The sequence below is a fragment of the Stomoxys calcitrans genome, chromosome 5 (assembly GCF_963082655.1).
Source record: "Stomoxys calcitrans chromosome 5, idStoCalc2.1, whole genome shotgun sequence".
In the NCBI taxonomy this organism is placed as follows: Eukaryota; Metazoa; Arthropoda; class Insecta; order Diptera; family Muscidae; genus Stomoxys; species Stomoxys calcitrans.
This window is the reverse complement of record NC_081556.1, coordinates 72,249,001-72,273,994: the sequence shown is the minus strand read 5'-3', so window position 1 is coordinate 72,273,994 and position 24,994 is coordinate 72,249,001. Positions and strand designations below refer to the sequence as shown.

General features: G+C 38.3%; 1 protein-coding gene across 3 annotated transcripts; it reads right to left on the bottom strand.

Moving 5' to 3' along the window:
* Window positions 1-1,877: 1,877 nt before the first annotated feature.
* Window positions 1,878-24,593, bottom strand: LOC106085040 (DNA repair protein complementing XP-C cells homolog). Of its 3 annotated transcripts, none has more exons than XM_013249040.2 (8): window positions 24,246-24,463; window positions 24,002-24,170; window positions 23,524-23,934; window positions 22,623-23,464; window positions 5,674-7,808; window positions 2,711-3,178; window positions 2,477-2,645; window positions 1,878-2,412 (listed from the first exon to the last, which is right to left on the bottom strand). In XM_013249040.2, exons 3-8 carry the CDS (start codon window positions 23,679-23,681, stop codon window positions 2,135-2,137), a joined length of 4,050 nt encoding a protein of 1,349 aa, XP_013104494.2. In that variant the 5' UTR covers window positions 23,682-23,934; window positions 24,002-24,170; window positions 24,246-24,463; the 3' UTR covers window positions 1,878-2,134. The 3 variants fall into 3 exon arrangements, with proteins under 3 accessions (XP_013104494.2, XP_013104495.2, XP_059224860.1); XM_013249041.2 differs by having other exon boundaries at window positions 22,623-23,461; window positions 24,246-24,462; XM_059368877.1 differs by lacking the exons at window positions 1,878-2,412; window positions 2,477-2,645; window positions 2,711-3,178; window positions 5,674-7,808 and having other exon boundaries at window positions 14,166-23,464; window positions 24,246-24,593.
* Between the last annotated feature and the right edge of the window lie 401 nt (window positions 24,594-24,994).

The window sequence follows — 24,994 nt, the reverse complement described above, 5'->3', positions numbered from 1 at the left end:
CATACGGAGTAGCTGCAACGGCAGTCGCGAACAAGCAGCGGTATCGAGCAGAAAGTCTTAGTGAGAGGCTGAGCGGCACCGGCTCTTGCACAAAAACTGAGTGCCTATGATGCTCGATATGAAAAGGCGGGTTATTGTCCCCTCTAAAAAAAAATTGGACACCTTGTTCTCTCGGGGACCGGTCCCTTAGGCCGGAACGAGTTTGCCCACCTACAGGAGCGTGACGAGGATCGCCACCTTCACTTGAAAATGTGACTACAACAACAACCTGTGGTTCCTTGTGTTCGTTCTACAAGGAAATGAAATAAGAGAGACGAAAGACTTTAGAAAAAGAAAAATAAAAAGCTGGCATACAGACTGAAAGACTCACCCACTAGGGGGCCGCCACGTCAGCCATTCCAGACCCTTACAGAAGTACAGAATGACTCGGGGGTCGAAAGACTGTAGAGAGCTCAGTGGAGAGATGTTCCCTCATAATCATACGCCTTCTCCCCGTCATTGAGGGGCATTGGCACAGCAGACGCTCGACCGTTTCAACTCCTATAGACCCTGCAGAAATCCTCATCATCCCGATCCCATCGCCATGTCAGCGACTTGACATTGCAGTGGCCGGTCAGAACCACCAACCATCCAAAGTGACGTTTCCCCCGCCTCCATAACAACCGACGTCCTCGTTCTGGAGAACCTCCGTCACAGGGCCTTGGCAACCATGCAGATTACAACGCCAGCCCAAGCCGAGTCTGCCCATTCGCCTTAGTTGGAATCCTCCATCCAAAACAGCACACACTGCGCACTCCCAGAGTTCATCTGTGACCAAAAACTACCCAGCTCGTCAGCTGGAACCCAGGACAATTCGACAATAGCCCCAGATGTCCAAGACGCTCCATATAAATTGTTGCAGTCTGAGACGAGCGCAGCTCTTTTCTCACATCACATCTAAGAATTTGCGGACCGCAAAAACATCCGCCTGAAAGATACTGCACCCGGTCGGAAGTCTGTAAATCCCTAATTCCTATGAATTCCACAAATACCATTTCCCCGTGCACTCATCCCATAGCTCCGTTCCCGGGAAGAAAACCTTCAGGCCGCCATTAAAGAAAGATCTACCCCGCATATAGTCGCCAATGTCACGTAGTCATTCCACGCAAGCGGCCTACCTCAGAACAAACGAATGCCCGAAATCCAAAGAACGGCATGTCCCTGACCCTTGCAGTCTGAGGGCAGTCTTCAACGCCGCGCACTCCACCTATAAGTGTAAAGGTCTCAAATCATTTATCGCATTCAATGCTGCTCTTGGAGCTTTCCTAGCACCGCCGTTATACCTTGCACCTTTCCGTCATACCGCGTATACCAACCTTCTCGAGTTCTTGGTGCCATACTAGTCCTCGTGCAGTACTTAGTTTTAGTCTCTGAATAATTTTGAGTTTAATAGAAAACTGTCAGGAATACCTCCCCATAGCCTTTAGATAAGAATAAAATGCAAGAAAATTTAAAAGCATCCGTATGGCCTTCATGATCTTAAATACCCTTAGTGCTTGTGAACTATTTTTGAGTTCCAGTCGGCCAGAGTCTACTCTTTATTTAATCCTTAGTTTCATGTGGGGATATATCGACAGATGACACTTTTCACCCAAACCGAGGCACTAATTCAATTCTATTCATCTTACTTCTATAGCGGTTTATTGATATTCGTGAAAGAAAATCATTGCAGGGTTGAGAGTGGCCCTATCTTTGCGTGTGGTTGTCACAACTTTTACTTGGGCCTTGTATTTTTCTCTTCTGTGCTAAATCAATGCTTTATTTATCACCATTTCCGATTGAATATCGCCCAGCAACTTTTATATCCATACTTTCTGTTCCCAAATAATACAAAATAATTTTTCAATGGTTTAAGCTGTCACAGGGTTTATTCTTGAAGAAAGAGAAATATGAGTATGTGGCAGTTTAATACACATCGAGAACTGGAAAATCTCATACAAGTTCACACGTAACAAATATATTTGATGGAATACGATGAAAAGGAACAAAAAAAGTAAAGGTTACAAAAAAAAAATAACGGTGTAAAAAATACCAGCTGCATAAAACGCAGATTTCCTGAGTAGGACAATCACATAATACACAAATTTTTGCTGTATTAGAAATCATATTTCAATTTAAGCCGTTCTCGGATCAGAAGACCACGTATCAATTTCTTCCAGTTGCCATAAACTCGAGCTTCGTATTTTTCTTGTTCTTTGCGCTCTTGATCTTCTTGATCTTGATACCAGGCAGCTGTTACCTGATCCTGGAATTCTTCACAAATAACAAATCCATCGTAAGTAGGATGACAAGCTCCCTGATGGAAATCAAAGCCGACGACTGCATTGGCGCAGTCTACACCAAGTTTTTTGCATATGCGATTAAGACCGGGTACTAAAAAGAGAAGGAAATATCGTCATTAGCTGATACACAAGTATTATGCACAAGTTGTACTTACAACGAATGTGAACACATTTTTTGGGTAACATGGTGGGTTTGAAAAGCTCCACATTGCCGTAGGCGTTACGGGGGACAATGCCATTTTCAGCTGTTGGTGGATCATAATCTTCTGTCTGCCAAAAACCGAATATTTCCAAAGGTTGATCCTTGATAACTGTTTGGGTAATCTTAATCAAAATAATAAAGCTATATAGTTTTTCAGCACGCATTGCAACTGTGATTTCACACATACCCTATCCCACTTTGGTCGGGCCTTAACAATCTTGTAAGGCTTCTCTCCCAATTTCACAACGCGTGCTTGTTTAAGCCAAATATCTCTGGAGTGCAAGGTGTGAACACAATCCCGAGAGTACACAGCCTCGCCACGTATAAAGCCCAAGGTAGGAGCAGTTGGAGGATAAAGGGCTTCAAACTTAAGTAAATGGCGTTCCAAAGCATAGAAAGGATGATTTTTATAATCCCCAATTGACGTTGGCATGGGCTTCTCTTCGTGTATTCGCCGTAGTTCCTGGTCTTCTTTTATGTCACGGCTTGTGCGGTGTCCCCGATACTTATTTAAAGCGGCATCCAGCCAAGATTTATCTATTCTTGATTTTCTCACTACTGTAGTCCAATGAGTGCTGTATCGGGCAGTAACATCTTTTACACTGAGGTCATTTTGGAAGGCAAATACATAGGCCATATTTGACGAAGCAGATTTCTATTAAGATATACATACAAGCAAACATACATTAGCATGATATTTTGTAAACGTTTGCAAAATTAAACTAACTAAAATTAAAAATTTAGTATTCTCATTTGAGACGAACGCATAATTTTTCCTTTTTTTTTTTGCAATGGAAATGTTAAGCCAAAAGAAATCAAAACACCAACCATTCTATGACGTGTTTCGATCCTCGGTTAGGGAAATCTTATCGGATACTTTTAGGTGTGAAGTCTTCAAGGGCCTAAGTTGGTAGGTTGAACTTATATCAAATTCATTGCGTAGCTTCGTACGCTAGACAACGACAACTGTTCTCGCTGTTGCTCCGAGCGTCCAGGTTCGAGTCACGGCCTGGCTCCGCCGAATCATCCTCGCCATCATCTTGCTCAAAATTGCTCAAATTCGTAGCTCTGAATTACGTATTCCGTGATCGGCGAATCTCCGCCTGCAGGACCGTATTATGGTCAGTCAGTCTAAAACAGATCTCAGTCCCTGGGCTCTCAATGAAGACCCCCAAAAGAAATAACTTTTCGCACTTATGCGATTTCAGTTTCATATAAAAACGGAATTTGGGATATAAAAACTTTTTCAGTTTAGTGGTATTCTCAATTAAGCGATTTCGACTTAAGCGAATTCAATTGCGTTGAATAACAGCAAAAATGAATGGCTCTTTCCATCATGTTTCACTTAAGCGAGATTTTTCACTAAAGCGTTTTACAGGTAAGCGGTTTCGACGGTAGTATAAATAAAGAAATTGAGAATCCAACAACGCATGTATGCAACGATGAACTTTTGAATGAAATAGGACTGAACAAGCTAGAGCATGGTTCTACGAAACAATGCCGTCTTGACAACGTATTAAACCACGAATCAGTATTTTCCAATTATATTCAATAAAGACTCATTTTCTTGCTAAACTTCAAATTTCAACGTCTTTGCATTCATCTGACTTGTTTAAATAGTCCAAAAATATTCGATCACTTGAAATAGTGCTACAATCTGTAGTTTGATAACTAAAGGCGGTGGATAACCAGGTTGAAAAAGTATTTATCTCTTTTATAACAATTTTAAACGCAATATTGTCGTTAGCCACTTTCATAAGCAATAGGTGACTAATAAAAGTTCTAAAAATACAGGTATACTAATTTTAAGCATTTAGGTCCTTATTAACAAAAATTTTTCTGGATTTCTTTTATAGAACTGTCAAATAAACCTAAGATTTGAAAAATCTACATTAGGTTTTGTGAATAAGGTTTTTAATGTCCAAACGCTGCTTCTCTAGACAAATAGAATAGATCTGGGCAAGTAAAAAGTTCGAGGCAAAGGGGGTCAAGCATTATGTTAGCGTAGGTTTTAAACAGTTTTGGAAAGGTGTAATAGGTACAACGCTAGGAAAGAAACAGCAATGGTCATGACTTAATCGAGAGATATGAGGCTATGTCGTATAGAGAACTTTCGCATTGAAGTAGACCACAATGGAGAAAAAACGGCAACACAAAGCACCAAAAAGTCACACCATTCAACCAACAACATATAGTAATGACGACGATATTGATATGGGCATCATGGATCGGTTAAATCGGCAAAGGCCACCGTGGCGCAGTGGTTTGCATGTTCGCCTATGATGCCGAACGCATGGGCTCAAATCCCGACGTGAACATCAGAAAAATTTTTAGCGGTGATTATCCCCTTACTAATATTAGCTACATTTGTGAGGTATCCTGCCTTGTTATTATTTCTCTACCAAGTGATGTCGATATTCGGCACGTCGTTCAGACTCAGCATAAAACAGGGGCCGCCTATCAGTGAGCTATCCCCTGTTACTTAATATAATGTTCATAGAAAATTTAGTAGTGGTAAAGCGAGCAGCACCTGCGGCCTTCGAAAAAAAAATCGAAAAAGATCGGCTAGTGTATTATCGATGAAGTCACCTGCCGATCATGCGAAAAGACATTAAGAGCGAAGACACTTTTGGAGAGACAAAACTTAGCGCCACCAGATACCAATAGCCTCTTATATGCGTACGAAGCAAGAGTACTTGCGTGGCAGTGATGGGTGTATACGAGAGAAATCCTTCGTAAAATCCTGCGTTAATTGAACCACGAGATGTATGAGCTATATGGCGACAATGATATATTAAATAACACTCCACTTTTGGTTATGTGACGACCATATGGCGAGATCGAAAAGATTCAAACTTTGGAAGTTGATGCAAGATATGTGCGAAGCCTAAAAACCAAATCGTTTGAAATTTCCTTTGTACGGCCTTGGAATCGTAGATTCCATTCTGGCTACCTAAGTAAGTATAGGAGTTATAGTGGCATAGATACGATCAGGCCTCCTATTGTTGTAACTCAAAGCCAAGCATGTATTTAATACATAAATTTAGTGGTGTAATGAAGAATGAATTGCCTTCTTTATTACCTAATAAACACACATTAAATGAGGCCTTAAAAGAACCTCTATGCAAAATAAATAAAAAAAAAACTCACCCGAATACTGTCAACAGAATGTACTTTTCCTTTAAATATGTCAACGCAGATCCACTGCTCTTCGACATCGGACCATACTTCAACCCACATATCCGCAGCGGTGGGGCTCTTTTGTTTGTCCGTCGTCTTCTCATCTTCATCGGTGGAGAGAACTCGGCGGTCTCTTTTTGGCGCCGATGGAGCCATTTTAGGCCTTTTAACTGGCGACGGTTCAAAATCTTCATCTGAATCCTGTGTTGTTTGATTTTGGGCAGTTTTTTTCTTTTTAGTTGCTTTCTTTTTTAGGGATTTTTCCCTTTTGCCAGGCAAGGGATCATCATCAGCACCATCCAGTTGTGGTATTTGTAGATGGGTGGAGTTCACATTTGAGCCTGCATCTGGTTCGGTTGAGGCGACTTCATTAGTCTTCTGGCTCGAACGCAATATTCTCTTGGTGGCTACATTCTTTTCACTGGTTTTGGATAAGAAGCTTGGGGATATTTTGACTTTTTCAATGGGACTTTTTCCGCGCAGAGGCTTATTTTTGATATTGGTATTTTGTTTTGTAATACCAGGAAACTTTTCCTTGTAGTGCTTAGATTGCAAAAACTCGGTGGATATGTGAATTTGAGGAGACTTACTGCGTGATCGCGTAACTCGAGTTTGCGTCGAGGTAGTGGGGACGTCATCATTTTCTATTTGCTTGCCACCTTTTATAATAACGGTTGGTATGAGTGGGGTGCCTGACTCAATAAATAGTTTTTTAATTTGTGTACGATCTGAATCAACTGAGGCTTTGCCTCGTTTTAAACGATTGAGATTTGTTTTCTTATTCTCTTTCTGAGAATTTGCTAATTCTTTGATTTTCGAAGAATTAGCATCATTCTGTTTAGCCAATTCTTTCTGATCTTGCTGCACTGAAACTTCAATTTTTGAAGTTGAGGAGCTTTCAACAGCAACAATATTTTCTTCTTTGCCAACCGTGACAGAGACAGGTTTCGTCAATTCTGCACTATTTTCTGTACGAAACTCTAATTGGGGTTTAATAAGCTCTTCACTTGCTATTTTCTTATTCTTCCTACTCGAAACTCTTGGTGAGTTCTCTTCTTTTTTCTGTGCAACTTTTTCGATTGCCTTGCCTGATGACACTCCAGCTGGCTGAGGTTTACCGACTGATAATTCTTTATCAGATTTTTTTGGGTTTGATCCTTGCTTGAAGTGTGAACTTTTGACATAGTCGGCGGGACACGTTCTTTCTCTATTGACCTCCTTTGATTGTTTTCCACTACTGGAAGCCTTCGATGAAGTCGCTTTGGGCTTTTCATTGTCGACATTGGATTTTTGTTGGCCCGTATTCGCTTGTTTTGGCTTTAGATGCAGAGTTTCTTTGGATTTGCAGCCTTTGTCTTCATCCTTCACTGTGACCGTGGTCTTAGCCTTAGACGATGTTCCAGGCTTGTCTTTGTCTTGTTTGCTGTCTGACTCCGACTCGTGTTTGATGGAAACATTTTTACTTTTTATAGAAGATCCTTTCTTATCACGATCTTTATCATCCTGTTTTGTTTTCATTGATATTAGATCCGATTGTGATGGTCTTAAGGCCAAGGGCTGCAAGTTGTTTACCAAGCGACATTGCAGACCCATGCCTCGTAGCAAGATAACAAAAATGAACACCATATCCTGTTTGCAGCGCGCTTGTTTCTTTTCAATTTGCTGCAGCAACTGGCTGTGTGCTTTTGCCTTATTTTTGGCAGCTTTCTTGTCGGGATAAAGATTTTGTGAATTCAAAGTAATCGCCCCTTTGAACCATGTAACTAATGATTGATAATACTTAATTTCAGTGCCGCGTTCCGATGGATATGCGTTCTTGCTGGGTAATAGCTTCAAGGTCTTCTGCATAAGTATGGTATCATTCAACAGACGATTGTAATAATAAGTACGACCAAAATGGCATAGTAGACTTGCTTTGTGTATAAGCAACTGGCGTTCTTTCATATCTCGGTTGAATTTTCGCTTAAGAGCCATTTCCAAATCTTGCTGGGTACGGGTTTTCTTCTCGCGATGGTTAGATGGGAGCTCAATGTGAATTTCAAGGTTACCACTGTGTGAAATGTCACTTGTGGCTGTGGCAGTTGTGTCAGCATTTTCCGAAGTATCTAAAAGTAGGTGCAATTGAGCATTTCACAAAATTACTTAATAATTTCCAAAAAGAAGGTCAATGTTTTTTTTATGGTATCTTCCCCCCCCCCCCCCCCCCCCCCCCCCCCTAAAAGTTAAGTACGCACATGTAAACTTGCGTATAGGTATCCTATACCCGAGTAAAAAAAATGTTATGGTCAGATCCAAAGATATCTGGGATTAGATAAAATTGGATCTAATTAGATCCAAATTGATCTGCTATATCTAACTATATATAAATGAATCTGATACTATAATTACATATATCTGGTAGTATATATAATTGGATATTTGACCAAATATAATTAGATCTGCTGTATTTAATTCTTTATATCTGGCCTTAGATACAATTATATCTTGGGCTATATATGTATATGCATATCTTGCAGTGCAAATAACTGAATAACCCGAGTAAAACAAATTGATATGGCCAGATCCAATTATATCTGTCATCAGTTATATTTGGATCAAATTATATCTAATTAGATATAATTAGATACAATTTAATTCCAAATATGTTCCGAATTTTCATCTTTTTTTCCTAGAGTATGATATTTTAGTGCTATTTCATAAAAAATTATTTCTTTAATTCGATTCTATTAATCTGCGAACCCATAGAGTATATCCATTCTTTATCGTCTTGACATCCTAAATCGATCTAGCAATTTCCATGTGAAAATCGCGAAAGCCGTCGAAAGCGTAAAGCTAGCCGCTCGAAAATCTGCACAGATACTTTTTATCGATGTAGGTTGTTGGAGATTGCAAATGTGCCGTATCGGTTCAGATTTAGATATAGCTCCATATAAACCGATTCCCAATGTTGACGGCTTGAGTCCCTAGAGGCCTCAAGTTTCGCCCCAATAGGCTGAAGTTTGGCACAAGGACTTGTGTTATGGCTTCCAACATCCGTGCCAAGTATGATACGAGTCGGTCTAAAAACTGATATAGCCTCAATATAAACCAATTCCCGGATTTGACTTTTTGAGAACCCAGGAAGCCTCAATACTCAACTGATTTAGCTGAAATTTGGCACCAGGACAGTTGATTGGATTTTTCATATAGTCGGCGTTGACAATTTTTTTCACAGCTTGTGACTCTGTAATTGTATTCTTTCTTCTGTTAGTTATCAGCTGTTACTTTTAGCTTGCTTTAGAAAAAAAGTGTAAAAAAGTATATTTGATTAAAGTTCATTCTAAGGTTTATTAAAAATGCATTTACTTTCTTTTAAAAAAACCGCAATTACTTTTTGGGCAACCCAATATTATGACATCTAAACAAAATTAAAAAAAAAAACAAATTTAAAAAGTTTTTAAGTGGCTACATAAAAACATTGCTGTTAGGAAAGAGTGAACACTCGGTTAAGTGAATGTATCGTATAAACACATACTTTCTTGTTCTTGTAACCGCAAAGAGGGAAACGATTAAAAACGTTAATGTTACATGAAATCCGATATTCCTCTTTTGAAGTATTAGGTTAGGTTAGGTTGATATTAATCCGCCCCATGCCCCTACAGCGATACACCTAAGCCAGTAATCGGCTTGTAAATACTAAAAAAGTAACCTCCAAAAAGAAAATCTATTTAAGAAATTCCGTGCTACTTACAAAATCCTAAATTGTTTTCATAAGTTGGTCCATGTCTGGTATCATGTCCCCACCTTTCGCCTCTTACAGATATGCCGGGCAATGACATAGGAAATAATCCAACGTCTCATTTTCCTCGCATGCCCTACACATGCTATCACTTGCCGCACCGATTTTACATAAGTGAGCTCTTAGTCCTATGTGTCCCGTTATGATACCGAGAGCTATACAGACCTACTTCATACTTCCTTTTAGTAATAGCCTCGTCTTCTCAAAGGATTTTCGCTGTCCTACCGACCTTTTCGCTGTTCCACAGGGTTGCAGGCGCATTCGTCGCCGCTCTTAACTGGACTGCGTCGACCCGAATGGCTTCGGGTTATCCAAGTTTGGTGACGGCAGTACCCTGGGCTTCACTGCCAAATTGTCTGGCTTCTCATTCCCAGTTACTCCGCTATGGCCCGGCATCCAAATGATACGGATCGTGTCATCCTCAGAGAAGGCGTTAATCTCCTTACATTCCAAGACTGTTCGTGATCTTACCATCCTGGTTGTTATTGCCCTTATGGCCTGTTTACTGTCCGTAAAGATGTTCATACTCGATGTCCTCCCGTTAACACCACACCACCTTACGCATTCGGTGATCGCCCGGAGCTCCGCATGCAGGACCGTATTATGGTCAGGCAGTCTAAAATAGATCTCAGTCCCTGGGTTCTCAATGTAGACCCCAGGCCCATTCTGTCCTCCAGCTTTGATCCATCCGTATAACATAATCTTTCAGATAGCAATACTAGGGTTCCGTCAATCCAAGACTGTACCACTGGCAGCAGTGTCCTGAAGTATTTTATGTGATTTAAAAACTCTTTGAATGATTTTTTAAAATGGAAGCAAAAATCATTTACCTCGTAAAAAACAGTCAATGCAATAGGCTTTCTTTCACCAAACTGAGTAAAGTAGGTTAAGCTAGATTAAAAAAGGATGCGCATAATTATCCGTCTCATGCTCATAGTGGCATGGCATACACCTAAGCCAGTAATCGAAAAAGAAAATCTAATTCAGGAATTCTGTGCTACTAATAAAATTATTATTTTCCATACCACGCCCTTAAGTCGGTTCATGTCGAGTATTGTGTACCCACTTTAGTGTTAGCAGCGAAAAGAGGCCAATGATATAGAAAATGTTCCAACGTCTCATCATCTTCCCCACATGATCTACACATGCTATCACTTGCCGTAACGATTTTGGATAAGTGAGCTCCTAGTCCTTCGTGTCCCGTTGTGATACCAAAAGCTATATTGACCTCCTTCCTACTTCCATTCCGTAATAGCCTCGTCTTCTCACGATCCTGATCTTCCCAATGGAACTTCGTCGTCCTGCCGACCGTTCCATAGGACTGAGTCGACCCGATAGGCATTGGGTTAACCAAGTTTATTGACAGCAGTCCTATGGCCCACTTTCTTAACTCGGACTGAGTCGACCCGATAGGCATTGGGTTAACCAAGCTCTTTCATTCTCCCTTATTCAGCTATGGCACGGCAACTAAAGAAGGAGGATCGTGCCATCCTCAGCGAAGGCGTTAATCTCTTTCTAACACTCCAAAACTGTTCGTGACCTCACCGTCCTGGTTGTTATTGCCTTGATGGCCAGTTCAATATCCGTAAAGATGTTCACACACAACGGTCACGCGTTAACACTACACCACACCACATCACCTCACCTTACTACTGTCCTCAACCTGTCTTTGAACACTCTTATAGTTCCCGATGTCTGGAAAATGGGAAAATGGGTGATCCCGCTACTGAAGCCTGAAAAGGACCGGAGACGCTTGAGGCATTACTCCTCACGAGCCTCGCAGGAGAATTTCCATTCGCCGAGCATCAACATGGATTAAGAAGACTGCATAGCACCACAACTGCTTTGCATGCCATCACCGCACACATTTGCCGTGGTTTCAATTAGCCAGGCCATGTGATGGGACGGTCTTCGTGACACTGGACCTATCGAAGGCATGCGACACGGTCAGCCATGCCAAACTATCGCCAACACGTCCCTCCAGCCAGGCCTGAAACGCTGGATCACGAATTATCTGTGTGGTCGCCAGTCATTTGTGGAATTTAGGGATAAGAAGTCGAAGCACCAGGGCGGGTGCATAGAGATCATATTATATGCGAACGATTATACGATCATGGCAACAGGCCCACCTATTGTTGACATCTGCGATAGGTTGAACGTCTACCTCAACGAACTTGCCTCATATTTCCCTGTAAGGAATCTGTAGATATCTGCCTCCAAATCTTCAGCCTATTGTTCACTAAAAATACGCGCGAGGTGCATGATGGTCGATGGAAAAATGATTCCGACCATCAAGTGTCCCAAAATACTTGGCGTCACATTTGACAGCTCTTACACATTCTCCCCACATGCACCGAAATTTGCGACAAAGTCAAAAGTAGAAACAAGGTCCTCAAGTCACTTGCTGGCAGCACTTGGGGTGCAGATAAAAAAAAACCTTGTTGACCACGTATATATAGTGGAATAATGTTCAGATCTGTCAGAATGCCACCCTTTGAACTGCGACGGGCTGTCTCCCCAGTTCTCATGTAGACCACCTCCCTCAGGAAACAAAGATCCTACCAGTGTAAAGACATAACTACATGTCTACGGTAAATGTCTACCGGATGAATGTAGTCCTTGGAGAACGACCGCCTCCCATTGCACCTGAAGAAATTGACCGGCAAACCAGAGTAGTTCTGGCTCAATTACGTTCCAGCAGATGCACCCGTCTCAATTCCTACAGAGCAAGGATTGATGCAGACGTGCAAGTCCCGTATATGACCAGCGACCACACGTCACCTGTTTAACTGTCAAGCCAGACCAACTCGACTCAGACCCAGATCCCTCTGGACGCACCCCATCTTAGTCGTAGAGTTCCAGCGAGAGATGTATCGAGATAAAAGATTTGGTTAAAAAATAAATCCCAATTTATTTGTATATTCTTTGTTAGTTTGGCTACAAATGGAACCGCCCCCGCAATTATTTGAGAGATGATTGCATACGGTGTGTTTGCTGCACCCATAAAAATGAGCTTTTAATTGTTTTGCAATACCTATTTTGAAACTAATGCGCGTAAAAGCATTCTGGGTCATGGGGCCTTCTTATATCCGCATTATTTTATTTGCTTAATTCTAAAGGCTACGAAGCGTCTTTTGATTGCAAAGAAGAATCAAATTGGTTTATTGAACCACATTTGTCTGTCAGATTGGTCTATCTTCATTCTTAAGTGTGTCTGTTCTTCTGATTACTGTATCCAGTATACTATCGAACTGCATATTGATGAAGTTACGTATGGGTCATATCCCTATGCAGCCCCTTGATAAAGCAATCTCTCGATTTTCCATTTAAAGCTCGTTAGGGGCGCATGCTCATCCCATTTCGCTTAGTTGTATTTGAACCATTGACACCTACCAAATACGTTCCATCTTGGACCAAATTTGGAATATAGGAAACCCTCGATTTGCCATTTTATCCCCTGATTTCTGAAATTTGGAACAGCAAGATGTATTAGTTCCTTCGACACCCTATTCAAATAGGTCCCATCATACTCTCAACAGATATAGCTACCATACAGTCCGATCCGTTTCCCGTAGTCTTAATTTATAGCCGATTTCTTTAAAACTTGGGAGTGAGTTTTATTAGACCAATTGACACCCTTGAAAAATACTTTCCTAGTTAGATTATATTTGCCATATTGTCCGATCTCCGAATTTATTCTTAAGCTCAAACAAGTTTACCGCCAACATTTGAATTAAGCAAACTTGTGCAACTGAAATTGTTTAGCTCATCAAAGATTTGGGTATTTATGTGGTAGTAAAACTCTATGGAATTAGAAACATATCCATCTGGATTTTAAATTAGATTTTATTCTTTTTGTAAAATCCTGATTTATGCAATTGGGTTTCCCGGCATCTAGCATTTAGCACCTGGCAAGCCTACCAAGAAGCCACATTTGTTGTTCGATTTGCTGAAATTTTTATGTGTGAAGTACGTTTCTAACTTTCAATGCCCATATAGGTCGCACTCAATTACATATGAATGTTGTTCTATAAATAACAATAGCCCCCATATAACGATCCTCCGATATGACTAGTTGATGTCTCGATTGATTTTTCTAAAATAGTTCAAATACAAATTTTGTCAGCTACTGTACATTTTTAGCAGAATCCAGGAGATGTGGCAGGGCCGAACTTAGCACATTTTTACTGGTGCGTTTCTAACGTCGATACATCCTTCCTTCTAAGTGACACTAAACCGCGCCACATTCTACGTAGTATGTCATTTTCGGAAGAAAATCAAAAATCAAATTGAATGGCAAAAAACGAAACATGCATTTAAGGGTTCAGAAACATTTGCTCTCTACTACCGTTAAGACTAGTTAGTGCACATGTATGCAAATTGCACGTTTTGAATAGGTAGTAAGATAACATTGTCGTTTGCATGCTTTAGCATTTCATACGCCACTATTGACTTATTGAGTTTAACCTGATTTGTAACGGGTCTCACAGTGTTCTTTTCTTTCAGTGACCATTTGGACCATTTTGTTGTTTTTTTCGAAACAGTGATCATTTGGGCCATTTGCTGGTGTATGTAAAACTAAAGCATGAAAATCGACGCTATGTATTAAGTAATTAATTGGCAAAAATCTAACTAACTAGATAATTAATTCGAACAAAGAACAAGAAAAAGCCAAAAACGGGAATAAATTTGCATATTCGGTAACATTTATTTGTGTGTATTCAGCAAATATCGAGTAAGTGCTCTAAATTATTTCATATTCGAACGTACATAACATATACATATACGAGTACACTGAAGGTTTTTGTTTGTGTTGTCTTTTTTACATCTAAATTGGTTTTGTTGTTGATCAACACGTGGTCGTATCAATACTTGAAATTTGGCAAATAACGGTATTTTCTGAAGAAACATACACACTCATAACAAACAGTTAGACTTATTGACGTCTGAGAATGGTGCTGATTTGCATTTAGCTATTCTCGGATAGCTTTGGTTTTTTTCTCTCTCTCTTTATTGTGTTATTGGTAAAATTAGATATTCTATGTATGTATGTGTGTGTGTATTTAATTGTTTGCTATTGGATTGTTGTTTGTTCATCTGTTTAATAATTAGATCTTTAATTGATTTGGTATAATAATACGTGTTAGCTAGGTATCGTATTCATTATTTCAGCTGCTGCATTTATTTTCTTCGGGTATGTTATATTTTTTAATGTATGCGTGTAAATTTTCTATTCTTACTAACATAAGAGTGTCTTTTTAACATTTTTTTTTTTGTTATTTTAACGTTGTTGTGTGTCTTTTCAATTGTTTTTGTTTGTTTTTTTTTTTACTTTTTAACATATGAATACATTTTTAAAGTAAATTCGTTTTAATTCAGTTCTAAATATTTAAATTAACTACATTTACTAAGGTTAGGTTTGATTTTTCGTTTTGTTTTTTAATCTTTTTCTGATGTATATATATATACTCGTATAATTTGATATTTGTATAAAATAATATCTGATATTGCAGAGATTTGTGCTCTGTGCGAGTGACTTTCAGAGTGTACATTCACAAATTCAGATTTTATTGTGTACACAAATACTTCTGTTCATTACAGGAAGTACGCGTGTACTTAAGGCTCTATCACACTGTATGTTCTTGTCTTGTGATATGTCAAATTTTGCTATTGTAAAATTTTCACATATCACACAATCACATTTCAAAATAGCAAATGTTATTTTTCGTTTAGAGCGGTGCTCTATTTCATCTGACAAAAACATTAAGAAATCAACTATTTTTGCTGTCAGTCGGATGAAAGCAACGCCAAATTAAATTATTTTCACAACATTAGCTTTCTCACAACTGTAACAATTTTTACGCTTTAAAATATGAGCTGTTGTTACATTTTTAGGTTATGTCATACAAAAATAACATATATGTACTAGTGTGTGTGATACCAAACACGATAATTTGAAATACAAATGATACATAAAAGTGAACTGTCATAAGACATGACCATATAGAGTGATAACAGCTTAAACAATATTTTTCGTATGCAACATGATGTGGCATTATATACATACATAATCTCCTATTTTTACGTTGGGAGTTGCCTTTTTGTAATGCAAAAATTTCAGCACCACGGCTTCTACGGCTGTGGGGTCTATGTAAAATTGCAAATTTTGCCAAGGAACATTCCACTAAGGAACAAGGGAAAATGGGGTCTATGTAACGGTATCAATAGATATACGTTCCAGGACGAGAACTGGTCGGATCGCTTCCCCGTAGAATTGAACTACGAGTCAAGATATAAAAAGTAAAAATAATTTTCTTCAAAGAAGATTTTTTTTTTAATTCTTTATTTATTTATTTCTATTTTGCGCCCGCTCGATATAATACATTTGTGCCAATGCATTTTCCAAACCTGTGGACAGTTTCAAGCGATTCTTCGCTCGCATAACGGTATTCTTTCATGGTTTGTCTTTACTTATGGGACCAGAAAAAAAGTCACAAGAATTAAAATATCGTGTCTATGGTACTTCTTTCGCCGCAATTACGAACAAGCAATGACTAGTGAACGGAGACATGCAAGATGCGCCGCAAAAGCCACAAAATTATGGTCTTGACTTTGGGTTTTTTTTCGCTTGGTCTTGGGTTTTCTGAATTTTGTTCGTTTGGATAATGGTATCGAGGGATCCACAATAATTCACTGTTCAGAAGCCCCTATATCGGGTAATAAATACACATTTAATAGGTGTATGTGATCTGATATGGACCATACTCGTCATTTACCAAATGTATGCACAAAGCCCGATTTGGCCCAGTCAAGAATTTAACCAGTGTTTTTGTATTAAAAACCTCAACTCAACATCTTTTTTAGTTTGTAACTCGACTACAACAGACAAAAGGATTGACTGAATACAGTCCGCAAATTTCAAAATTCACCAAAGGTCCTTTAGTATTTTGGCCAACTTGATGCTACTCCACATATATTTTTTTCTTTCTGTGACTTATAATCCAACTGTTATTCCCGAGGCTGACAAACACCTCGCTCAGTGCCAATACTTTCAATGAGCTCAATAGTTCAGAAGAAAAGATAGCTTTCGAAGAAGCAAACTATAAAATACCCAAAGGAGATTTTTGTACTTTTGTAAACTTTTGATAAATAAAAATTGTTAATAACTCTTAATTGGGAACAGAATGTACCAAAGAACAACATACAGTTTTGTATACTTAGCGTATTATTTTAATCATTCGTGGTTTATGATACAATAATTTTCCTTTTTTGATAAGTGTCAAGTCTATTTCAACTCGCTATTTGGCATTGAATCAACCATGTTGATTGCCAAAAACAAAAAGGCAACCAAAAATATAATGTTTGAACAGTACATTCGCACTTAAAGATTTGGTTTTGCTAAATAGAAATGTCAGTCCAAGAGTTCATAACTTACAATAATAACAATAGAAAAAAAAAAACTAAAAAGTTAGCCCCTGTCCGTGGCCTTAATTGCTGTCACTTTATTCTCTGAAAAAGCTCCTTGCCAATCAATCAGTTACAAACAACGAAATTTGAAGTGTGAATGCAACAATTCCGGCCAGAGCCAGCAAATTTTGTATCAGATATTAAAAGATAAATATTCAATTGTTTACCATTAATGCTATTTTTATTTATTATCTTTGATCTTTACTCTTTAGAATTTTTAAATGATTCTCCATTCCTAACTACTGCTAATTTCTGAATTAGCAAATGCAGTCACTTGACATACAACTGTATTAACCCTTAAATGCATTTTCAAAATAAATATTTTATAAATATGTAATCATGGAGTGATGGTAAATTATAATAAACTAAAAAAAGGGAAATTGCAACGTGTGCTTTGCAAGTTCTTCTATATTCTGTATCTCGATACACAAGATAAGTTTGTTTTGGTATTTTTAAAGGATATAAAAGAGCAAGACTAAGACCGCCTTCAAAATGAGTGCCACAATTGTACCAAGATTGTTTCGTATCTGTATAGCTGGGTCCAAACGCCACTTATTATATTGTAAGAAAGTTTTGCATAGCTAAAGTATCACATGTTTTCGCCGAAACTATAAAAAATACAAGTAGAAATGTGCTAAGTTCGGCCGGGCCGAATCTTGGGAAACCACCACTTTGGATTCTGCTAAAAAAAATACATAAATGGACTTAGTTGACCTATCGAGAGATTTGTTTATAACACTAAGTACAAAAATTCTACCAAATTCAATAAGAATTGCAGCTTTTACGGTATCAAGAAGTCAAATCGAAAAACCATTCTATATGGGAGCTACATCTGAATATGAATCGATTTCGGTCATTTGCAATCACCAACGACCTACATCAGTCGACTGCTACCGTGAATGCCACAGACGGACGGACGGTCGTACATGGCTGGATGGACTTGAACGCCAAGACGATCTAGAATGTATGTCCTTATGGGATCGTAAATCTATATTTCGAGAGTTGTTACCAATGGAATGACTAAGTTAATACACCCCCACCCCCTATGGTGGTAGTTACAAAAATTCAAAAATTAAACCAATGATTAAGTTATCCCAGCCACAATATTTAAGTTACAGCTGGCAAACTATCGATGGCACTATCGATCTTATCGACAGTTTTAAACGATGGCATCCATCGATATTACCACTTTAGTAGAAAGGTAAAAAGGACACGATAAGTCGAGTACTGTAATATTGAGCAATTTTGGATTATGGCATCTTAGTGCCCAATTTTACATTTTAACTCCTGAGAAACCTCAATTAATAGCCAATCATGCAGAAATTTTGTGCATGAATTCCCCAAACCACCAATTTGTAAGGCGCTTTTAATAAAACCTGATTGAAAACGGATTTTCAAATCTCTCAAATAAAGCTCCAGTAAAGCTGATTGGCTGTTGTATATGGTTTCAGGAATGTTGCAGATATTCGTTTTATTTTTACGTGTTTTCTTTGAAAATATGTATTTTTAATAATTAATAATATATTTAACAAATTTTTTAAATTATTGATAGTATCGATAGTTAGGTTATGTTGAAAAGAGGGTGCAGATAAATATCCCATGCCACTATGGAAATTCATCTATGCTAGTACCAATCCCATGGCAGCCAGTTGTACGTATCGGATTGACCCGATGGAGTCCTTCATCGACAAGGGTTGCCGTCTCAGTGTACAACACATTGCTACAACAACAACAACAATGCCAGTAATCGGCTTGTTGCGCGCTCTAAATACGATAAAGCTCCCTAGCACAGTTTATTCAAAAATTTTATTTTGTTTAGAAATGAATGATGGCCAATAAGCGATTTAATTTTTTATGTATAAACAAAACTTGGTTTTTACAGAGCGTACTTTATAAATGATGATATGCCGCGAGTGCACCTAATATATGTCAATCTGCATCATTTTCATCATAATTTGAATACGCATATTCTTAGAATTTGCTGTAAAATTTAAAAATATTGGTCCCGTTAACGTACCACTAGTTTTAATTTAATTTTTCGTGCTTTTGTTTATCACCAACGCAAAGGTTAGCATGTCGCCTATGACGCTGAACGGCTGGGTTCGAATTCTGGCGAGAACATCAGAAACATTTTCCAGCGGCGGTTAACTCCTCCTAATGCTGGCGACATATGTGAGGTACAGTACCATTTGGTATTGCCCCCATGTAAAAACTTCTTCACCAAGAGGTTTAGCACAGGGGCACGCCGTTAGGACTCGACTTTAAAAAGGAGGCCCCATATCCTTGAGCTTAAACTTGAATCGGACAGCACTGATTGATATGTGAGAAGTTTGCCCCTGTACCTTAATGGAATCTTCACGGGCAAATTTGCATTTTATTCATGCACCTGTCACCCTTGCTTTTTTTGGAAGTTTTTTCACTTTAAACTTTAAAGTAAACAAGAACTTTAAAGTTGAAACTTGATTAAAATTATAGAACAAGTGTGAATTGTGATGTGTTTCAACTTCTTTTCTTACACGTAGTGTAAGAAATAAAAACGTCGGACACTATGTACTAATAGGTTAAGAAGAAAAATATCGGAACTATCGAATGGAGCGAATATGGATAGTTTGTCAGCTCTAATTTAAGTAGGATGCCACATTCTATCTCATGTAACCATGAATGAGACACACAATTTCCGGGTTTTTATACCCTCCACCATAGTATGGGGATAAAATAATTTCGTCATTCCCTTTGTAACACCTTGAAATATTAATCTAAGACCCCTATCTAGCCATGTTCGGCCGTCCTTCTGTCGAAAGCACGCTTACTTTCTAAAGAGTTAGGCTAGACTAGCTTTGGACAGACAAACTATCTTTTTATGGAGGGAATAAATAGCATTGGTCTTGCCATATGGCAAACGCTCATTTGCATCCACATAAATAGTCAGAAGAACTCAAATTTATCAATAAAACCATGCACAGCATATTCAACTACAAACCTTTCTATTAAGCGTTGCTGCATCATTATTTGTCTTCTCAAATAAAATGCCATGTTTTCAATATATTTGCTTGCTTTTTGCAAAGCCCAACGTTTGCAACTATTTTATATGAGAACAGATCACTCGACTTAAATAAACGACACTTGTAAGGAAGACGCACTTCTCACCTTTCAAAAACATGCAGCTTTTTTACAATAACGACAAACCGTTCCAATTGTACAGTTAGAAAGCTGTGTATACTTTTGCATTGCCGTATGGTAGCACCACACCGGTTGAAGTCCGATTTGTGTGTTCACGGTTTTATGAGAAGCTGAGCTAAGAGCTAACGGGAGCGTCCACAGATTGTGGATTGTGGAATACTCGGTAGGGGTAGATGCAACCGCGTATGCCAGTATTTTTCCGTCCCTTGTCCCCAAATTTTGAATCTTTTGTCCCCGAAAATCCTCAATTTTGAATATATGTCCCCAAACAATTTTGAAAGGCTTTTTATAAAAAAAAAATAGAATTCATTTCTTGGACAAAAATATGTTTTACTGACGGCCAACCGACTAAGGATTTGAAGTTAGGAAAAATGGATGTAGAGTCTGTTTTTTACAATTCAACCGACTAAGGATTTGAAGTTAGGAAAAATGGATGTAGAGTCTGTTTTTTACATTCAATGTAAGTCAGGCGTACTGGATAGATAACCATTGCCAAGTTGAATTGGATAGATTGTTATCGTTATCATGCAATAATAGTCGATAAAACGTGCTTTGCACTGTATAAAAAACTGACGTAATATTTCATTGATGTAGTTGCTGTTTTTTCTTTTTATCTTAAGCAGGGTACTGTTTTTGTTGTGAACAATCTCAACAACACAATCCTGCCATCATATTACACTAGGATTAAATATGCCTAATTGCTACTTTTAAGTCATAAGCCTAAAAAAACATTTTCACACATTTTTCATTTACAATTTTTTGTATGTGGAGTATGAAAGTTGTGCACATGCAAAGCCGAATAGAGTTTCAACCCTTATCAAGTGCATGTCATATGTTCTGGGAAGAATTTCAGTGCAAAGCTGCACTGGATAATTATCAATATCATGCGATTACAGATAATAATAACCGGTTATTCGTGTACTATATAGTACTGAAATAAAGCACAGCAAGTATAACGTGGTGTAAATTGTACCGATTTATGTTATGTAGATGTTTATCAAATATGACTAAAAAAAATAATAAAGTAAAATCAAAAAATTTTAACAGAAAATATCTCCCCGAAAAATCACCAAGTTTTGCTCCGAATCCCCATCAAATACCCAAGTCAAAAATTTAGTCCCCATTTTCGAAAATAACAACCCAATTTGGGGAGAAATCTTCAATACTGGCTGTAACTAAAGTCGCGGCCAAGCAGCGGTATCGGGTGGAGAGTCTCGGCGCAAGAGTCTCTGAATGCAAGCGGGGGTCACGCTCATGGTTCTAATTTTCCCGCGAGGAAGGGTCCTTTGGACCGAAGAACAGGATCGCAACAACGGGTACTTTAAAAAAATTGCGGTGTCTTATTTTTAGTTTTCGCGAGTAAAATGTGGCAAACATTCCCTTTTTCCAAGCATTTATCACAAAATACGTTTATCTCAAAATCTATAAATTGGTATAGGGAACAAAATTGCATTACATTTACGATATGTCTTACACACTTTTGACTTGACATAAAGATATATCTAAAACAATGGTCTAGAGCAATTTAAAAAACAGACTCTGCAATGAAGCCTTTTGGAAATGAACCGATCGATATATCTATAATCGAATATATTGAAGATAGCTAGAAAACGTAAAAGAAAGGGAAATAACAAAACAAAAAACTTTCCCAAACATGATTTCGGTCGAGTAGTTTTGTGGTATCAGACAAGGGCGTTGGTGCTTTCCAATGAAAATGATTAAATTTAATGTGGATTTGAAATACAATAGGTTTATTTGACAGTTCTATAAAAAAAATTGTCATATAAACCTTTTTCAAATCCACATTAAGTTTTGTGAATAAGATCCTAATTCTTTACTAAAAACTTTGGCTCAATTTTGTCAAGAAATATACATACATACTATATAATCATTTCTCAGATCAAACCATATGAACTTTTTTTACTCGGCAGATACATGAATTGAAATGAAATTAATAAAAATAAAGAGCATTAGTAGTAAACACTAAATGAAAAGGAAGTCACAACCATTAAAAAACAGATTGGAAAGTAATGTATAAATAAATAAAAACTACCTATATCAAATTATTCCACATTCTTGATCTTTTTTAGCGTCATATTTAGAATTTAAGAAAAATGAGTTAATATTTGTTGATGATACCTGCTTTTCGTTATTGATTGCATTTTCTATGGTATTGTTTTATTATCCAAAAACTTGCATCAAAGCATAACTTTATATTAGTATGCAGTAGCTGTTAGTATCTATGCAGTCTCATTTGATTATTGAGTCAGTGGAAGCGCGCGCACATGAGACTTTTTCTTACATAGTCCTGTCTAATATTGTTAGCGTTTTCGTCTTAAGGACTTGGTGTAAATGATAAACTTGACAGACACATATAGACAAGTAAAAATCAACTACAATCATAACAATGGCCACAAGGTATAACAACAGTAAGTCTATAGCCAACCAACCATCACCAACCTATATAGAAGGTGTCACTACTTGCGTTTCCTACCTGCCACTTCCTCAAACTCAGAATCGTCGGTATCGCCTCCAGCTATTAGCGTCGATGCAGGCCGTGTCTTTGTATGGCGTTTAACACGAGTTGATTTAGTCTTACTCAGTTTGGATGGGGCTTTGCTGCGACGTTCTTTGTCTGCAGCTGCAGCTGCCTCCTCATCGTCTTCTTCGTCATCTTCATCTTCACCGTCGTTGTGGGATCGATGTTGTTTTTCGCCCAATGCAAGTAATGAGTATACATCCATTGTATCTAGTTTGTTCGAAGCAGTGCGAGACTTTTTCTTCGATGCATCTTCAGCTGCCTGCTTTGCCAGTGATTCTTTCACTCGCTCCAGACTATTGACGTTTTCGAGTATGTTGCGAAAATCAAATGCTTTAGTCTCGTCCTTCTTAATAAAGTTGACGGACACGTTATTCTCATCTTCATCCGATGCTGAGTCCGACAGGTTGCCCAAACCGGCATTGCAATCAAAGTCAGGAACTGGGGAAACGGATGGCTTATCTGCAGTGGTCTTTGATGAGACATTGAAGAAGCTAGATTGAATGTCGAGTTCCTCAGGATCAACCAAATAGTTATCGATGCTGCCATCGCTACTGGAACCATCATCCTCACTGCGGTCTTTTGTGTTACTTTCATTGGGCGCTTTTGCGTTTTTTGATTTCGTTCGTGAAGTGGAAGCGGATGGTGAATTTTTGCCGTCACTACTTGGTGGAGAAAATGTTTTCGGCAGCGGCCTATATTTGTTGTACAGCTTGGCACGCAATGATTGCCCGGGCTTCTTTTTGGATGAAACCTGTTTCGTAGAACTGCGAGCCTTGGGTTCACGTTCAACTCTGCTATCAAATGAAATCAATGAGGAAATGAAGCAAATACCAATGATTTTCCCTTAACAAACCTTCTCTTTGGTGCACTTGTAGCACTAGCTATTGGTGACGACTCTTCAAAGTCACTGTCATCATCGTCCGAGGATTCGCCTCCTCTGACTTCCTTGCTGGGCTTCCACTCATCCTCACTGGCAGAAAACCCCTCAGAAATTGACTCCTCGTCCGACATTTTGAATTTCTTTGCGCCAGATTGTTGTTGTTTATTTTCGCATATTTTTATCGTATTTGTTGTGTTAAGCGACTCCTATTTCGCCAAGCAGCAGTAGGATTATTGATTTTTTCCTCGCCCCGCTTGTGAATGGTGAAATTCACATTTCAGGAATTTCTCTTTGTTTGGTGCGAAACTAATGTTTGGTCACAACAATTTCGATTAAATATAACCAAATAGTAAATATTTATTGCGGAGAACGCCGACAATTATGCTAAACAAAAAAAATAATAAGCAAACTTTACACAACGAAATTTTTCAATTTTATTTAAATCACTCACTCATGTATACATCAGTCAAAATGATTTTGGGATAATATTAGTATGCAACTGGGAATTTGATTAGGACCACGAATAAAGCAAGATATAGTATGATTCGAATCCAGTACGCTCCAAACTCTACGCTTCTTAAACTTTATGCTTGCTTCAGTTCAGTTCTGCTGCAGCTTTGCTATCCCAGGGATGATAAACGGAGTTGGTTAAAGACTAAATAGTTTAAAAAGTACTTTTTGAAAACAAAAGTTACCATTTTTCGCTCATTTCGGCCATAAAGTCTGGTACTATACTCGTTTTTCGCGATATTTTTCGCCGATTACTTTTCATAGATAATAGATTTTAAAGCAAAAAAAAAAGCTGATTTCATTCAGTAGGACCTTCACTCAATTGTTTGCGCAGTGTTTCAAAAAAGTAATCGCGAAAATAGTAACCGTGAAAAACGAAAACAGTACCAGCCATAACTTAGCATAACAAGCACACAAGTTTCTTTACTTAACAATGTTGGCAAAACGGCGATCATCTTGATGGTAAGATGGCGAATAGCACCATATGATTTGTGGTTGTTGTACAAATGAGACCACCTTTAAATGTTTCGCCATGGTAGGGTACCGTAATACAATTTTTTCTCTCGAAGTGCACTAGATGTCAACGAGTTTTTATTGTGTGTGTATTATAGTTAAGAACCATGACACACACAATCAATGAAAAATAGCGCGAACTAGTAAAATACACAAAATCAGATTAACGATAGCTGCATTAACCACTGATTTTGGGAGATAGTGCACTCAATATTTTTTTGTTGGGCAATTGCCACTACCTGTAAATGACTATATCTTGGAGAATACATTATAGAAGAACTGAGTGCAGGTCAGTCTGCCCGTGTTTAATGTACGTGTACATTGGCCGCGTATAGTTCTCTTATGTCAATGAGAGCAGTCTGATTCAAGTTTTTGATTCACTGATAAAAGACTTCTTTGTATTAACCGAGTCTTACCTCTT

Bases quoted from the DNA above. Each gene is read 5' to 3' on its own strand.
- LOC106085040 (XM_013249040.2), bottom strand. From the start codon at position 23,681: ATGTCGGACGAGGAGTCAATTTCTGAGGGGTTTTCTGCCAGTGAGGAT. The intron at 23,465-23,523 runs GTTTGTTAAGGG...TTCATTTGATAG, and splicing joins ACAAGTGCACCAAAGAGAAG to CAGAGTTGAACGTGAACCCA. The intron at 7,809-22,622 runs GTAGGAAACGCA...ACCTACTTTTAG, and splicing joins TGAGTTTGAGGAAGTGGCAG to ATACTTCGGAAAATGCTGAC.